Here is a 17,972-nt window from a genome sequence, read left to right on the forward strand (position 1 = left end):
GCAAAACTGAGTAACTAGGGCTGAAAACATCTTAAATAAATGTTTATGTAACTTCACCCTTTTGTGCAGCAAAAACCTTCACCAAACAGATTGATCTGCAATGGGTTTTCCTGTTTTCTGAAAAGCACAATAGTCACAGGTTTGCACACTAAGTACAGAATAGTCTATAAAAATCAAGATCCATGCAGCCTACCTCAGGAAAAATCAGCTTAAGTTGTCAACAGACAAGTCTGGAACAAACCAAATATGCGCAGACTTTGAAGTGAATCAGTTATGACTGATGTGCTGTGCTGTGGGAAGCTCCTCTCCTCTCTCAGCTTGTCTTGCTCCTGAAAAATTGTTTGCTATTATAGCACACATTCTCATTGAGAGCACACAAAGAGCTACATAACAGCTAGTTTACTGACAACAAGCACATAGTGGAACTGTATTTTAAACAATTTTCCTTAGTGATATCATGTTAGTTGGCACAGTTATAGATTTCTCTTAACCATTTAAATTGCTTTACATGCACATAAGTAATGTAGTATTGTTATCAAGGTTTCAAAGCATTATTTACTGTAACATCCTGGAATCAGTATCCTCAGCAACATTCAGACCAATGTCAGATCAGCTTCTGTTGAGCTGTTCCGAATGGCACTTCAGTACTGTTGTTCCCAGTTGTTCTTTGGACGGATACGTTATAAAATATAAGTATATGGCTTATGCTACCTGGCTCATTGTAGACCATGAAATTCTGCTCTTAGAAAATATTTTACTGTCTTATTCTTAGGATATACCATTTCTGCACTAAATGCTGATTAAAGAACATATTTGAAGCTATCTGTGAAATAGCAAGGCCAGTAGAAAGAGCAAGCTTCTTTCATTTCTGGTTACAATTACTTGTTCAATATAGGCAAAGAAAAACTACACAAAGAATTAACAATAACACAAAGTACACAAGTGTGTTTATTACATTTTTGCAAGCACTTTTTTCTACATTTCAAAAACGCCACCATCAAGCTGTTGGCACATTTATGTACAAAACAGATTAATTGTAATGCCTGCTACAAAGCATTCTTTGTGAAAATACAAACTCTAATACCAGAGAAGAGCCAAAAGCATTAACATCATTACATGAGTTTAAAAGACATAGTTTTAAAAATCAGCACAAACATTTTAAGACACAAAACTGAAACACTACAATATATAATCCAAAAAGAGGTTCCTAATACTTTTTGCAGAACTGTAATACCGGTACTGCACATTATCAGAAAACTGTTGACCCCATAGGACAGCCTAAGTGTAAAAAAAACCAAACTGAAACCAAAACCCCAAATCAAAAACACAACCAAAAAAACCCCCAAAACAATTAAAAAAAAGAAAAAAATAACCAACTAATACTATTAATGCATTATCATGCCACAAGTAACTATAGTATTACCCTCTACTTACTACAAGAATTGTTAAAAATTACTGATGATGCATGACTAGTAATAGTACAAAGAAGAGTTTTACTCAAGAAGTTTTATTAGAAATGCACTTACACTGAGAGAGAATTCACAATGGTCCAATAAGTGCACAAAACTACCTAAGATTTTTAACACTGACAAAAATGTCTTGTCAGGCTACATCACTTTAAAAGACACTTTACAGCATTCTTGTAGCATTAGAAATAGGCAAAATAAAAAAAAAAAATCCACCAGATTTGGTCCAATAATACTGACTGTTCTCAAATAGGGTTTTTTGTTCTGATTTTGATACAGGTAATTCTTTCAAATTAAGATGACCTACCTTCCTGATAACATTTTCCTATCAAAATAAAGTTCAAATATATTACTACACTTTCAAATAATAAGCTCTGTAGTGGTCTTTCACCTTACTTCAACATGATACAGGTAAACCATTATGTGTAGGAAAGCTAGAAGCCAAGCTACAACATTTATGGAAGTCTCCTTTAATATATCTTTTACAGTTCAGACAGGTGCAACCCATTTAAATTTTTAAAGCAGGTAAAAAGACATCTGACTCCCATGGTCACTGTATTTTTGATATATTACTTTCATAAATGTAGCCAAGCAGTAATTTCTTACATCATCACATGAACAGCTCCAATTCAGCATAACCATCATTGAATTAAAGAGAGATCATTCTGTAAAAAACTATGAATAACTATATCACTTAATTAACAGTTGTCTATATACCATAACTCTTTAACAGGTAGCCGTGGTATTGAATTCCTCCAAAAGGCAAGTGGCCATGCATTGTTAGCACCACGGACTGCATGCTCACAATACAAACAGGAATTATCACCCATGGAACTTGGAACAAGAGAATATTCTTTAAAAACATCAATAATAATACAATGTTAACAAAGATAAGAAGCACTTTTTAATTTTTTCTTTTTTTTTTTCATTTTGCGCTTTTTTTTTTTCATTTTTTTACCCACTATTACAAATTTAGAAATTGCACCTTTGATTGTTTAAAACGTTCTTAGGACCTTCATTCAAGTTGATCAGGGTCCATCTAGCAGATTTTCCAAATATAAAGGAAAGTCATCAGAATGATTTCTTTATATATTGTACACCATGTACAATGGTCCCTTTGAAGTATACCTGTAGTTAAAGTAGTTACTGAACTCAAAACTAAAAAGTATAAAAAGCTACTTTTTTTCAAAAACATATAAGAAACAATGCAAAAGGTGTTATGCATAACACATACAAAGTGATTAAAAAATCAAACACATAATTGTATTTGACAATAGTTTAGTATCCTTGATCTATCAGAACTAATTAGCTCAAGAGGATTGAGGCAAGGCTATTTAGGAGATTTGTGGTAGAGAATGGTCACACAAAGTAAGAACTAATTAAGAAACCAAGTGCTAGACAACCAAGAATTCTATGGAGGTGATATGTAAGTCACCCAAACTATCTTTTGTGAGAAGCACTTTCAATTGTTTTTAAAATGGTTGGATGGCCTTCAGTTAAACAACAAAGCATTCACATATTAGGAAGTAAGACAAGGTTTCTCTTATGTGTAAGCATTGAGCCTCTCTTTAGAGCGAGTAGAATGAATATCATGAAGCTCTTGCTCCTCCTTTGATTTAATATCCTCATATTTTTGCATTCTGCAAGCATCTTTCACATAGGCCCAGTTGGCAGACAAGACCATGAGATAATGGACCTGTAAGAGAAGTAACACAGAGTTAGAAATCAGTAAAGCTAATCAGAATAGAGCACACTTAAACTTGGAAGCTATAGGACAGAGACTGGGTTGTCATCAGCGAGAAAAAGGCACTCTTAAATCAAGAAGTAGTACAGCATCATGATGGCAAATTCAAGCTTGAACTTCATTACTCCTCAGATTACTCATCTCTACAGCTGTTAGTGTCACCATGACCAGTAGTTGTCATTGATGCTTATTAAAAAGATTTTAAAAATGAAAAAATCAAGAAATCATCCCTGCATTACTATTTCAGATAATCTGCAAATCTACCTGTGAAAATGCCTTCTGGTTGTTTACTGGAGGCTTTCCTCCTTTGAGTTAAAGTAGTTCTTAAAATAGAAATGTGCTGTAGCCACATATGTAGTCTTACGGCTACATATCTAATACAATTACAGAAAGTAATTGCTTTTCACTTTTTGTTGAAGTTAGCACTATCTTTCCATTTAGCCATGACTTACTTCTTCCAACTACAACTCCAGCTATTTATTTAACCAGCTAATCTGGGAAAAAAATTGTTAATAATTGAAAAATAAATTCAGTTAGGCAAACTGTGACAAAATATAGCTACAAAAAATTGGATGCACTGTTGACTCTTTATTCTTCCAGAAAATAAAAATGGTCAATAACGGTATTCAACTGATTTATGTTAGGACTCTCTGAACAGTTATTTCTGCCCTAGAAGGTTTTCAGACATTTTCTGATGCAATAATCTGTTACATTTATGTTAATCAACTGTTTCAGAGGCAATGGATAACTTCTTGAAATCCAAAAGGTTCCACAGCTCCCTAAGAAATCAAGACATTCCTGTCATAATTTAGGACACAGGAAAAAAACACCTTCTATCTAACTCCAAAAGCTTTCAACAAAAGTAGTTTCTGGATCAGGCATTTCTAGATCAAATAAGGGACCCTAAGCTGAACCCCCATTGTTCTGAATAAAATTACTTCAATTTCCTCCACAGCCAAAGTCTTGAGAAAAATCAAAATAAATAGGCCAGCAATGTTAATAATTCTGTCATCTCAGACAATTACAATTTGCATCCAATAGAAACACTAGTGCTGGTCCTCTGAGGGTAAGATTTCAAATGAAATAAAAATGTATTCTGATGTTTGAACAGATTGTAGACATGAGAATCCTGAATGTGGGGTATATCTGAGTAGTGTGCTCACATCTTCCTGATCTTTTAAAACACATCTGCCAGAAAATCTTGCAACTGAGGAATGTGTGAAGAAAATGATACTATGTAGGCACATTTCTTATCCTCACAAAATATTTGGTAATGACTCAGTAGGATACAACTTTAAACCTAGTTTCTTGCAGTTTCATTTGGCATTTCTCTTTGTATATTAAAAACATAGACAAACCATTTTGAAGGTATATTGATCACAGTCTGAGCTTCATTAAACTCCCATTCTTTGCCCAACTTTTCTTAAAAAGTTACCGAACCAAACTTCTGGAAAAACTATTGAAAATTCTTGGAGTTCACATTCATTGTAAGTAGGAAGATTTTCCTGGAAACAACTACTTTTGATTATTTAATCTCAAATATATATCCATGTTTTAAAATGAACTACGCATTGAACAGTCCTGCCACCTTTGTTTCTTTCTTTAACACCAAGTTCCTAGATAGCATTGTCAGGCTAAGGAGGTCATCTCTAAGTGGCTGTCTAATTGCATTTCACAATTCCATGACCTGAGTAGCCTGAAGCCAGTGGGGCCCCATCAAGGCTTATTTAAATTGAAACTGGGCAGCTTTCACAGTCTGCCCCAGCATGTTTCAATTACAGACATGTGCAAGACAGTGCAGGGTCTTTCCATACCTATGGAACATTCCTACTTAGATTTCTTTATAAGGAGAAGGTAGGTTTCAACTTTTTGAAACTAGATTTGCAGCTAGGCTAGAAGGGATTGTTCATTTTGCTTTGTTTTGTTTTGGTTTTCCATTCAGGATATGTCATTACTTCCACAGGACCCAAGTCTAAAGAAGTTTTTTCCTGCCCTTGCATGCATCTAACGTCATGCAGAAGAGCACAATCATACTGGGGAGAGAGTAGACCACCTTAATTTACATTTCCCTTGTTCCTGTTTCAGGAGAATTGACTGCATCTTCATCCTACAGGACATATTTTTTGTAGAAGTTCAGGAAAAAGAGTACTGTTCTCATGGTAACTTTTGAAAAGGGAAATGGTGCATCTCATAATTAAGATTTTCTGTAGTGGTTTTTTTGGAAAACATCATGGTATGGGGGGGGGTGCATATGACTTTACAGCAAACTCTTTGGAATGCTAGATTTTACACTGAAAAAGCTTCTCTCTTCTGTTTCCATTGGACACAACACTGACAACAGTGAAACTAATATGTACTAGTGCAATGATTTTTTTCTGCATCCCTTTATTATCCATTCAGACATAAGAAAGAACAATACTGTTCAGAATCATACATAGTACAAACTAAATATGATTTAAAATCCTGGCTATTTTTTTCCATGATCAAGACAAAAAAAAGGAATTTACAACATTTTTTTTTTCCATCTTGGGTTGATTAAGAAAGACAAACTTTCAAAACAAACTATTAGACTTTTTTGTTTACTACAAAACAAAGCTTTCTCTGACATATACTGTAAAAAAATATGAGGTTATCTATACATCAGTCCTAACACATAGGACACTTCTTTTGAACCCCAAACCATCATTCTCCTTTGCAGACTAAAGAGCAACATTCATATACAACTCTGAGCCCAAGAGAGATGTTAAAACAGTAGATATGGGGAAACTGTGACTTGTGACTAAATGCTTTTGCAAGTATTAACAGTTTTTTGGGGTGGTTTTGCAATTAAAACTTTACCTTTTTTTGTTTGTTTGTTTGTTAATATATTTTTAAATTACAGTTTCATGAAAAGTATCCTGAGGACAGATGGCCTTAACATTTATGAACAAGTTGACTTTTTGGTAAATTTCATAAAATCATATTGACAATAAAGAGTTAAAGAAATCTTCAGATATTAAATAACCTGGCACTTACAAATGTCTATGAAGCCAGAAAAGAGTATATAGTGGAGTATATTGATCTCATGACTTAACAAGTAATATCAGAGCACATTTTCAGTTATTCAGCACTCTCACTGATGATTCACTATTATTAATGACTTGCCAGAAATACAATACACTTACCACTTTAGTCATATACACTATTCTAGTTAAAAGTAACTGTTTGCAAGAAAGGTCTTAAGAGGGTATTAAATTCATAAGCATTCTTATTTATAAAGAATTGGTATTTTAATCTCATTTTTTCTGTTAAGCCTTGCTGAATTTCACAAACATGGAGATCTGCTACTGTTTTGGATATACACAAACAACATAAATTCCTATTTGTGATTGCTCTTGCAACAGCATATATAGTGAAGAGCATTCATTCCTCACTGACTTAAACCGCTTTTGAGTATTTTATTTCTCACCCTAGCCCCTTGCTGATACGTTATGTCTATTTAATAATTTGGCTGTAGGATCTATGGGAAAAATAGATGTTTTCTTCTTCCTAGATGAGATATTTAGGCCTCCAAATTAATTTTTCCTCCCTTAACTTATTTTTTTCCTTGGGAAAGTAAGCTTGTCTAAAAGAAGAATCTGTTAATATCTACATGTCCAATCACTATGTTCTTAATTTTTCCTCATGCCCTGTCCCTTGTGTTTGGGCTACTGTGTCAAGTGTGAAGCACACTGCTCAACCTATAAATGTGGTCTAGAATGATGGCTTTAGAAATTACCTCTGTCAAAGATTGGAATGTGCTAGTCTTCATCAGGTACCTAACAGATTACAGTGGTGGGTTAAAAGCAAACAAGACTATTAAAAAATTGCAATATCTATAATGCAAACTTTTAATAGAACTTACGTTCACCAGCAGTGGGGCACTACACAATGCAGTAGCACTTAGAACATTAATTTATATTGCTGTTGAAACAGTGTTATTTTCCTGCTCTGTGCAGTCACAGAATCCAGCACAAATTGCACTTGGGTATGGGTAACACTTCAAAAATATATGAATAAGTATGCACCATCAAAGTGAATTCCTAGGGGATTTGTGTTTGGTGCAACACATCTATAGCACCTTTTATATGGTGAGCTTTGAAAGGTTCTTGTTTGTTTGTTTTTTGGTTTTTTTTGGGGGTTTTGTTTTGGTTTTTTTTTGTCATTGAAATACTGTGTATTTAAACTCTGTGGCTCAATGTACCTACTTCATTTCAGTGAGGATGTGTTAGTGTTCACTGAATACCTTTTGGTAGCTATTCTGATTCAAAACTCTTCTTTGAAACGCAGAATTTTTATCTAAACAAAATAGCATTTGAAAATTACTACTTAATATACTTCAAAACAATAATACAATGGAAAACTAATGATCTCTTGCATATACTTTCCTAGGACTAATGTTATATTAAAATAATCGCTACATGGTCACCATTTTGAAAGCTGGAATGAGACAAATCTCAGTTTGGAAAATCAATTAAATTATTAGTATGAATTGTATTCTACTATTATACATATAATTTGTGCTCTTGAAAAAAAATTATGTAATTTGGCTATCTTTGCTATAGTGGCAGGGTGTCATGTAATACTGAAAAAATGGAAAAGAACAAAAAAACCCATTAATGCAACAGGAAAACTAGCTTCATTGAATATTCTCTGATTGTCCCTTTTTATAAATGTAGTTCTAAGGATCACAAAAAAATCATGTCCCTTGGATTGAATAGAAAATTACTGGTATAAGTAGTATAATAGCAATCACCACCACTAACACTTTTCTTAAGGATGCAACAGCACCAAGGAACAGTTATTATTCATTTTCCATTCCAGTGTGCATAATGCAAACCTACACTGGTACAGAATTGCGAATCTAAAAATATCTTTATGTTTAAGCAGAGACAGCAGACAAAAGACAGAAGAGCAGGGTAGTAGCTTTTATACTGCTTTTTAAGTGGAACATTCTCATTGACAAAATGTCATCAAATTTAAAATAATCTTCATTATAAAGAAGCACAAAAATAAGCCTTGACAGAAAAAAAGAAAAAAAAAAGTCATTCACACATGTTCACAGAACTGACAGAAAGATTCTGTTCCTAAAATAGCAGCAGATGAATATCCAGGAAGGCATAGATCATAAAAGTATAATACTATGGTCATGAGACAAACACGTGAATTCAAGCACTTTTCTGAATTCAGCAAAAGAATAATAAAATTCTTAGCATGTACTCACAGGTGGTTTTTTATTTAAAAAAAACTAATCATAATATTCTACTTTAAAGGGAACTCATCAATATATTAAAAATATAAAAGACAAGAGGGTATTAAAATATAGAATTACATTTTACTAATAACAGTGAATAATAGTATGGAAGTGGAACAGCTGATCCTCTCAGTCAGAATCAGAATGTATTAGCAATTAAGATGAGGAGTAAGGTGTTGGGTAGCTTACCATAGCAATGACTGCTGCTCCAGCTCCAGCAAGTGCCACAATGAACAAGTGGAATGTCATATTTAGCTGTAAAGTGAGACAAAGAAAGCAATGTTCATGGTTGTACAGAATAATATTCTGAAAGTAATTACCTTCCTGGTGCCACTCTTCTACAAAAGTAATTACTTAGGAATAATTTTTCCAAGAAATTGGCATCACTGTGTGTCATTTTACTTGTGCTTGTTTTGTTATAATACCCATATTTGTGAAAAAGCATAACTCTATTTAAAAGCATAACATTTAAAAAATAAAACATTAAGAAAAGTAATTAGTTAAGAATAAACACTCCATCACTTACATTTTTGTTACAATACTACCTTATCAGATTTAAGTTTGTGGTGGCCTCTCTAGTGGCAAAGACAGTCTAAGAAAAAAACAAAACCTTTTCCCTTCATTAACTATAGCTTTCAAGCTCCATATATTGATCTATTTTCCTCCCACATTTGCCAATCGAATTTGTTCATAGTCTTATAATATAAGCCAGGTTACTTGCATAATCCAAATTAAACACCTTCCTCCCTTAACCCCAAACCAAATTATTACATTTGTTTTTAATTTCAGTGACCTAGTTTATGCAGCAGCCACAGAAAGTCAACCACACTCGAAGAGTTGCTATTTAATTAGATGGCTTTGGTATAAGGGTAGATTGTGTACCTCTACTCTAAGATTGGTTCAGACATAGTAAGGCACAGTGAAACATTTAGCAAAGCATCCTCTGACTTCATAGGGATCAACATTTTATCCTCTCTTTGTTTTACGTAGATATAATTTTGTTTTGTCTTGCCTTCATCCTTTGTTTAAAAACAAAATCAGAAACTTCAGCTGCACTGAAACAGGTAGCATTTGCCTAAGGGAAAATCTACAGAGGAAAGTGTACTGTTACCCTCCTAACACACTTGGTTTGGCCAAATCCATTTGAAATGTTTACTCTCCTGCCTCAACTCTAATCATAAGATCTTCAGTCAGTGATTCAATAGTCATTGTGCAGGAGGTTGGGTAGCTTTCATAAACATCTTAGTAACAAAATACATAATAGAATTATCTAAAAACTCCAAAGAAACAAACCATAAATGTATTTAGAAAACAAATGACTGGAGAAATTGCTTTGACTAAATTTGGTACTCGGTAAAAGACTGTATTTTTCACTGTGATTTCACTCATCATCATAGCTATTAATTAGAAAATTAACAGTAAAAAAACACCTATCAATGACTTCCTACTATAACATATATTATGGAATTACCAAAAATTATTGTCACATTTATTCACCTCATTAGAGTCACACATCTTGATGAAACTTTCTGATGAGGTGCAAACCTTCTTTTCCTCTCCAATAGTTACAATACCTGAAGAAGAATAAATATTCACATTATTTGGTATTCCTAGTACATATCAACTTACTTCATGTGAGGAAAACTAAAACAAATTCTAGGCTGCTTTGCAGAACTTGTTTTAAAATTCAAAATCTGATTTTTGTTGACAATCAGGGGTCTGGAGCAACTGTCCTGTGAAAACAGGCTGAGACAGTTTGGGTTGTACAGCCTGGAGAAGAGAAGGCTTTGGGGAGACCTTATGGCAATTGTCCAGTAATAAAAAGGGCTGACAAGAGAGATGGAGAGGGACTTTAGGCAAAGGCATGTGGCAATAGAACAAGGGGTAAGGGCTTAAACTGAAAGAGGGTAAGATTAGATTAGATGTAAGGAAGAAAGGCATTTGACCACATTTCCCTAAGAAGTGGTGGATGTCCTATCCCTGGAAGTGTTGAAGGCCAGGCTGGGTGGAGTTCTGAGCAACCTGATCTAGTGGAAGATCAGCCTGCTCATGGCTGGTGATTGGAACTGGATGATCTTTAAGGTCTCTTTCAACACAAACTATTCTAGGATTCTATGATTCTATGATAATTTCAGCCACCACATAGCTAATGCATCATCTGCTTAGTAAAAGTCCTGGTAAAAAACCATGCAGGTAATAGTTTTCAGGGATTTTTGAAAATATCTTAATTCCTCATTTCTATCAGCACAACAATCAAAACACAAGAAAATTATTTGCAATATATATACGTACCATATTCACAAACATTCTCTACACTCATGGAGAAATGTGCTGTATATTGTTTTCAGACATGTTGATCTGGTAAAAAGCTTCTTTCAAAAGTTATAAAATAGCATTAGCCTAATATATACTTTATTGTAATATTAGTTTCTCTACCAGCAAGAATAACTAGAATCTGCTGCCTTGCTTCCTTTAGCTAATGTCCAGATTACAAATCAAAGAGTAGCTTGAAGAAAACTGCAATAACTCACTTATGAAAAACGGTACTGTTCTTTCCTATAAGTAATCAGTGGCTTTTGCACTAATCTACAGAAAACAGCTATATTCACAGAATATACACTTTGTATGTTATTGTTATTGCACATTTTAAATAAAACTAATGAAAAAACCCAAGCATGAATATTAAACAACCAAAAAGTCATAGAACAAAGAATTAATCCTCTTGATGGGACCTGTACAGTTATTTGCTTTCTCAACTCACCTATCTAACAGTTTAGGAAAAAAACCACAATAAATAAAAACCTCAATTTCTGTCCCCCCCCCCCCCCCATGAAACCAATAATGTCAAATATTTTATTTCATGTTAATTAAAATGTTTACTGTGAACGAAGCTGTTTCATTTCCAAGCAGTACAGCATCTTTTATATCTTAAAATAACAATTAAAAATATAATATGATTTTATATTAGACCAAAGCTACAAAAGAGAGTCAAGGAACTGTCTCACGATAAGATTACCCAAAACTCTGTGAACTGAGAAACCATCAAGTTCAGAACATTTTGAATCAAATAAGTCTTGTGTCAGAGAGGAACTGAATTACCATTGCCCACACGTGAATTCTCAGACTTTTTAAGATTCCAAATTCCTTTTTATCCAAATTTCCCATTCCCTCAAAACACAAGTGTATATATATCCCCACACTATTCTAAGCTCCACCACTCAGGTTTTAGCTCCACTCAGTCTCTCTTTCTCCCTCAGTCTCCTAGGATGTTACAATTTATGTTGTCGCTCCTCATCAAATTTTTGAAATCAATGAATCTTGTCCTGTCCAAATTCATCTCTGCGTAGACAGATGATACCCTAGGATCTCACATCTCCAAGTCAGTATTTAACCACAAAATTAAAGAGTTGTTCTCCAGCTAAATGACTAAGCATTTTAGGTGAGTGTCATCAATTTCAAATGTAGAGACTAAATAGAAGACCCAAGCCAGATTTTCAGTACTCTGGGAAGATGGACAAGGTTGAATAAATTTTATCAGGTCTGGAAATGCAGTTCATCTCTTATACACTGCCTTGACTAGTGGGCAAAGGGATAGATAGAGACACAACAACTTTGTGAACTCTTGCACTGTATTCAGTGGTCTTCATTCACATACCATACTGGCGAAGATCCAAGCAGAGATTAGCTCCATCCACTATGGTGGCATTTCGGCAGATGGTCCACAGGTTGAAGTACATGTAAACAGGCAGAGAAGTGAAGGCTGTAACACCAAGCCAGGCCAACATGAAGATGTATGTCAGCATAATAAACTGCAGTAAAAATGGGAAGAACAAAACCAGTGATGTCAGAACTTAATTGATACTCCGTTGCAAAAAGGGAACCAGAAAGAGGTTACAAATGCATTTATGACTGATTTTGTCAGATTCTGTCCTTATTTGATATACTGGATTCGTCTGATAATCTATTAATGATCTGGCCAAAATGAGTGCCAGAGCAATAACATGATGTCTCTGAAGAGCAAACAGTCATGCTTCCAAAAGCATGTTCCTCTCTATGACTGATGCAAAGCACCATGCCTAAAGTACAGAGAGTTGCGTGCTTTGTGTAGCATCACCACTACTCCATAGTTTAGACAGGAATCCACATGGTTGTTTCTTCCTCTATCAATCATGATGAAACAAATTAAAATGAAATACTGTAGGCTTCATTTACTTTTAATATCTGGGTCTTGGTAAAAATGAACCTTTATCTATGACTGTTACAAAATCTCACTGGTAAATCCATTTTGCAATAAACCAATTAGACAAGATATTTGCCATTCTGTTATTTATTGCATGTAAACATATTTAGGGTCTACATACAAGTGAATTCACAATTAATTAAAAAATAGGATGCTTACATTTCTTAATTAGAAATTCATTAGATTATATGCTTTGTATCATACTTTCTCCAAAGGGTACATGTTTTTTTTCTTTAACCATAAGCCTCAGGAGCAAAGAAATCTGCTTGCAGAAGGCATTGAACTCACTTGCCTTCAGGGCCAGTAGTTATGTTGGCACCCTGATCTCCTGTAAATTCCTAAGCTTGCTACCTTGCTGTTCTTCTGCTAATCTGAGACCACTGTCAGAGATAGTCACCAAAAAGAGATATTTTTTCATTTTATGCTATGGAAACAATATGGTGCGGCTGCATGATTAAATGGAAGATACGTCAGTCTCTACATGTTGAATCCAAATAGCCCCAAGATTTGGTGGTTTCAGAAATTCTAATGAATCTAAACACATTATGGAAACAATAAAATTTCATCACATTGACATTTTTCTAGCTGCTTACTTCAGAAAAACATTCAGAATAAGAAACAAGACCTGTTTATGAAAGCTGAATAAGCTGTTCCACAATCCACTCAAAATTAAACTTTAAAGAGTTTTAATAAATGAAGGGAAAATGGAAGATATTTTCTTGTTGGTTTTTTTTGTTTGTTGGGTTTTGTGTGTGTGTGTGTGTGGGGGGTGTTTTAATATAAGATCACTCACATCAAGCAGTAAAGGAAAAAGTCTAATAGAAATACAGATCTTAGTTACAGAAATCAAATAAGGTAAGACTATAAAGAGTTTTAAATCATAGTAAAAATTGTTGGCACAGGATGGCTTATTCATGTGGACCTGCTCAGGAAAAGCAATCCAAAAGAGCAAAAGGTTTGAATATAGATGAGGTAGTATTATTGCTTTGAACTTATGGGATGGATGTGCTAAGCAATATTAAAGAAACCTTAATTTGATTTACTTTCACTCAATTCCAAATACTATTAAATAAAAATAATTTTAGTGCCAAAGAAGTATATTTACATAGGAATTTAATGTAGTTTAATTAATTCAGTTCAAAATTAACTTCAAATTAATTTTTCCTCATTGTCCCTAGGTGAATGAGACTTTCAGAGGCAGTTTAAAAAGCTGGAGAATTTATAGCACTACAAATAGTCATCCAAAGGATGCAAGAAAGTAAAAAAATAAATTGGAACAAAGAATGGAAGTATTCTGTTTAATACTTTTGGTATCAGCTTTCTATCCTTTTCTTTAGTTAGTATTCTACACTTCAGTACTCATGCTTTACCTGACATTTTAGAAGTTACAAACGATTTTAACTTTCCACTCAGCATCAAACTAGTTAAAAAGGAAAATTGATATGTCTAATTTATGTTTGAAGATTTTTGAAAATATATTCATGCAGATAATGGCTGTCTTCCTTTCAAACTTTTCCCAAAAACACAGTTACTAGAAAACCAACTAATAAAATAGAGAAAGCGATAACGAAGTCTATAATAAATAGTTAAATAACCCTTAAATGTTACAGTAGATTTTTCATGTTTAAATTGTTTGATATAATGGAAATTCTATTCCATCTATTGCAGAAAAAATAGTCAACACAAATAAATACTGTTCTGTACATGGTCTCCCCCCCGTTGTTGTTGTGTTTGTTGTTATTTTTGTTATGGGGTTTTTTACTGTTTTCTTTTTCCTCTCCACATTACCGTGTTAAAGATAATGAAACAACATCTGATTCAGCCTCAGACACTCATTTACAAATAAGTACTTGGAAAATTACTTAGAAATGTAGATTTGCTTCAGGGCTATGAATTTTCAACTAAACTGCTACATCTGATCTAATTTATTACCACGCTAAGGAGTTGCACTCATTTTTTTCTAAAGCAAAGCATGAAATAAGAAAGAAGACTATCTCAGTACAGACTTTGAATTCTCATTTGACCATATCCTAGAAGTATTTTAAAAGTAAAATCAGCCTCCTAGCTTACATCCTATGAGTTTGTCAAAAACAAGTAAGTCTGAAGCCTTACTTTTGAGTCTCCTTCTAGAATTTATGAAAAAGGTAATATTTAATAAATATACACACTCAGTATATCTCTCAGTATATCACATCCATAATAATTTAATGGAGTCCTAAATCTTTTATATTAGTTACATTACTAAAGTGTAATGACTCTTTTTATGACTGGGCTCCACAAAGATTTGAGAATCTTCCTATTATGTGATTATCACCAAATGGAGGAAAAAGATCAGGATTATTATGAGAGCTGCAATACCTATTTAATTATCTTTTACTTTCTGATCTTTAGTAAGTATAAAACTCCATGTAGCTTTGCTTACTTAGGAAGCTTGCTCAAAATCTCTACTGAGATAATACAAAACATTGGTATAGCGAAATATGGGGGAAAAACCAGAGCTTATTAGCCAGTAAAAAAAACTGCCTTGGGCATAAAATAATGGCAGGAGAAATCTGACAGATGATAGTTGCTGTGAGTCATAAAAGCTGCCTTCTCAGAGAGAATTCCTTGCTTGTTTATGGAAGGGATTCTTTTTAAAAAACATGAATCTGATTGGTTACCTTAGAAAAAAGTGGCTTGAATGATGCTTTCATTTTAAAAACATATATTAGAAAACTAAGAACTTCAGTTTTCCTCTTTCAGTCACTTCCAGCTGAAAAACCAGTGCACAATTATATGCTGGATTTCATGGAATAATATCAAGAAGACAGAAAAAAATACAGAAACTTCCTTTGTTTTAAATCAGAGTAAAATACAAAACCTGAAGTTAAACCATTTGGCAGACATGAGTTATGCCTGGAAGCTGCTACCACTGATATCATTGAAGCAAACCACAGAAATGTGATCTGGGCAGTAATACCATTTTGCTGTAAGAGCAGTAAAAAAAAAAAAAAAAAAAAGAACAAGAAGTTATTAGTTTCTTTAGATAATTTTCTCTGCTACTACAATCTCCCCTCTTTACTCTAGAGAACTTACAAGGAATGCTTACGGAGCCTGTTCACTCCAGGAATTAAATTCAGAACTCAATCTCCTGAGATTCAAAGGGATCTTTCTCCTTTGAAGTAGTATTCTGCTATGTGACAAGCTGAAGACTTCTGAAATAACAGTACAGCATCTTAAAGAGGTATCACAGTTTGTTCTTTAATATGCTATCTATTGTGTTTATAGTGAAAATTACTTTCTCTGATCAGTTCAATTTTCACTCTAAGAAACCAAACATATAAACCCAAACCAAACTGGAAGTGAAATTCATCTACCATCACTGATTGACACTCAGTTCACATTGATAAAGAACAGCTAAAGTGAGTAATTATTTGAACAAAACAAATCTTTAATCTTTGTAGTGGTTATTTTCTTGTACCAACACCAGGTCTGGTAAAACCCTCTTGTCAGATTATGTAAACCTTTCAGCACCAGCAATGGCTCTCCTGAGTTATGAATTATCAATGTAGGCAAATCATGAACCTTCTGGAAAGATTTCTTTTTACAAAAACAGATATTTCAGGGAGTATTTTGATATAGTATGTAATGCAGCACAACAGCTCTCATGGTAGTCATAGCTTATTGAAATCCTATTTTCACAGAAAATATTACCCAAATTCTATCTATTTTAATGAGATCAAAGTTTCAGTTACTGCTTTATTTTTTACTTCCTTTTTTCTAATTTATAGGCACTTGTCCCATAAAAAGTACATTCATTAAATTTCAAACACTGTTCTTGTTTTAGTTTTGTTATAAATATTTTAATACCCCTGAAGTAACATTGTATGATGGTTTCAGTGACCCAAGGGACAGAACCAGTGAAATCATATGTAAAAGGTACTTTTATTACATAGACACATGTATTGAAATGGAAAAAATTGAACTTCATGAGGACACTACTGCTTGCAACAAGGAAAATGATACAGAGACATAGCAACAAATTAAGAAGTAGCCAAATAAAATTTAATTCCAGAAATTCCATGTTGTCTTGTAATTTTTTCTTTGTTCTAAACTACTCAGTACTTACCTTTACACTTTCTTTCAATCTAATCATATATTTATTTTATATGAATCCCCTGATATGAGCTCTCTACCCAGAGAGTTGTAAAAACACGTACATATTGCTGTGTTTATATTTCATCTACAGTTATTATCAAACTGCATCTCCAGAGATCATGTACTTCCATCCTGCTCAAAGCCTATTGTGCTCAATGCTGGACATCACCTAAGGTGAGCCCAGGGCTAGCCTGGCTTTCTCTTATGGAATACTGGGAAGCAGCTGACCTCTGCAGTGCACTGTGTAGTTGTTCCGGATGCATTTTCCCAACTGCATGTCAGAGCAAGGCCCTGTGTACCACTTGATGGCCACTAAAAGCATGAACAGAAAGATCTTTTCAATTTCTTCCTGAATTGCCCAGTCCCTCAAACATCCCATTCACTTTCAATTGCCCATATATTTGATTTTAGTATGGATAAAAACTTTTTAACTTTACCACTTTGCCCAGCTTCAAATTCATCAGTAACCTTGGCTTTCAGGCCTTCTGCCTCAGTCTTGTTCATTTTTCCTAGAAGAAGTTCCTCTGAGTTAATGCTGCTGTTTCTTTATCCAGTGTGCATTCTGGATGTTCTTTTTAAATTATTCATTGCAGTTGCCACATATTTTGTTAAATGCTGAAACTTGTCTTGATGAAGTTGTACTGATAGAGTGCACAGTTCTTTCTTCAGTTTAAGAGAAGTCATATTTAAAAGTACTACATGTGTTCCTATCTCAAACCTATTGCCTATTTGCATTTGATTTTTATAATGCAGGGTTCTGACTAGTATCCTACATCTACAGTCCTTTCATCAATAAATTTTTATGATAGACTAGTATAAAGATTAGATATTTTGTCGCTGTTTACCATTGTTATTATTGCACTGCAGGGCTTTAGTTTTTCTCACTTTTGAGAGGTTAATTCATTCAGCAGATTTTTGGAATCTTTTGCATTTTCAACAAATAATCTCTACATAAATACTCCAACCTTTTCCCAATGCTTTTCTTTTTTTCAACATTGTCTTAAATGTGTAATTCCCCATATGCAAATATGAAAGAGATCAAGTAGAAAAACTTTCTAAATTTCTCTGGAAAATATTTTAACAAAGCAGAAGCTAAAACAACCTCTGCTGATT

At 33.8% G+C, this 17,972-nt stretch overlaps 1 protein-coding gene across 1 annotated transcript in view; it reads right to left on the minus strand.

Moving 5' to 3' along the window:
- Window positions 1–930: 930 nt before the first annotated feature.
- The window catches only part of GPM6A (glycoprotein M6A), a 124,602-nt gene continuing 107,560 nt past the window's right edge, over window positions 931–17,972 (minus strand). Inside the window, exons 4-7 of the mRNA XM_071556264.1 lie at window positions 12,138–12,291; window positions 9,980–10,056; window positions 8,672–8,737; window positions 931–3,162 (exon numbers count right to left, since the gene is read on the minus strand). Coding sequence (XP_071412365.1) covers window positions 3,010–3,162; window positions 8,672–8,737; window positions 9,980–10,056; window positions 12,138–12,291 — 450 coding nt within the window. The 3' untranslated portion in view covers window positions 931–3,009. The remainder of the gene's footprint in view (window positions 3,163–8,671; window positions 8,738–9,979; window positions 10,057–12,137; window positions 12,292–17,972) is intronic.

This window comes from Pithys albifrons, chromosome 5 (genome assembly GCF_047495875.1).
Source record: "Pithys albifrons albifrons isolate INPA30051 chromosome 5, PitAlb_v1, whole genome shotgun sequence".
Classification (NCBI taxonomy): Eukaryota; Metazoa; Chordata; class Aves; order Passeriformes; family Thamnophilidae; genus Pithys; species Pithys albifrons.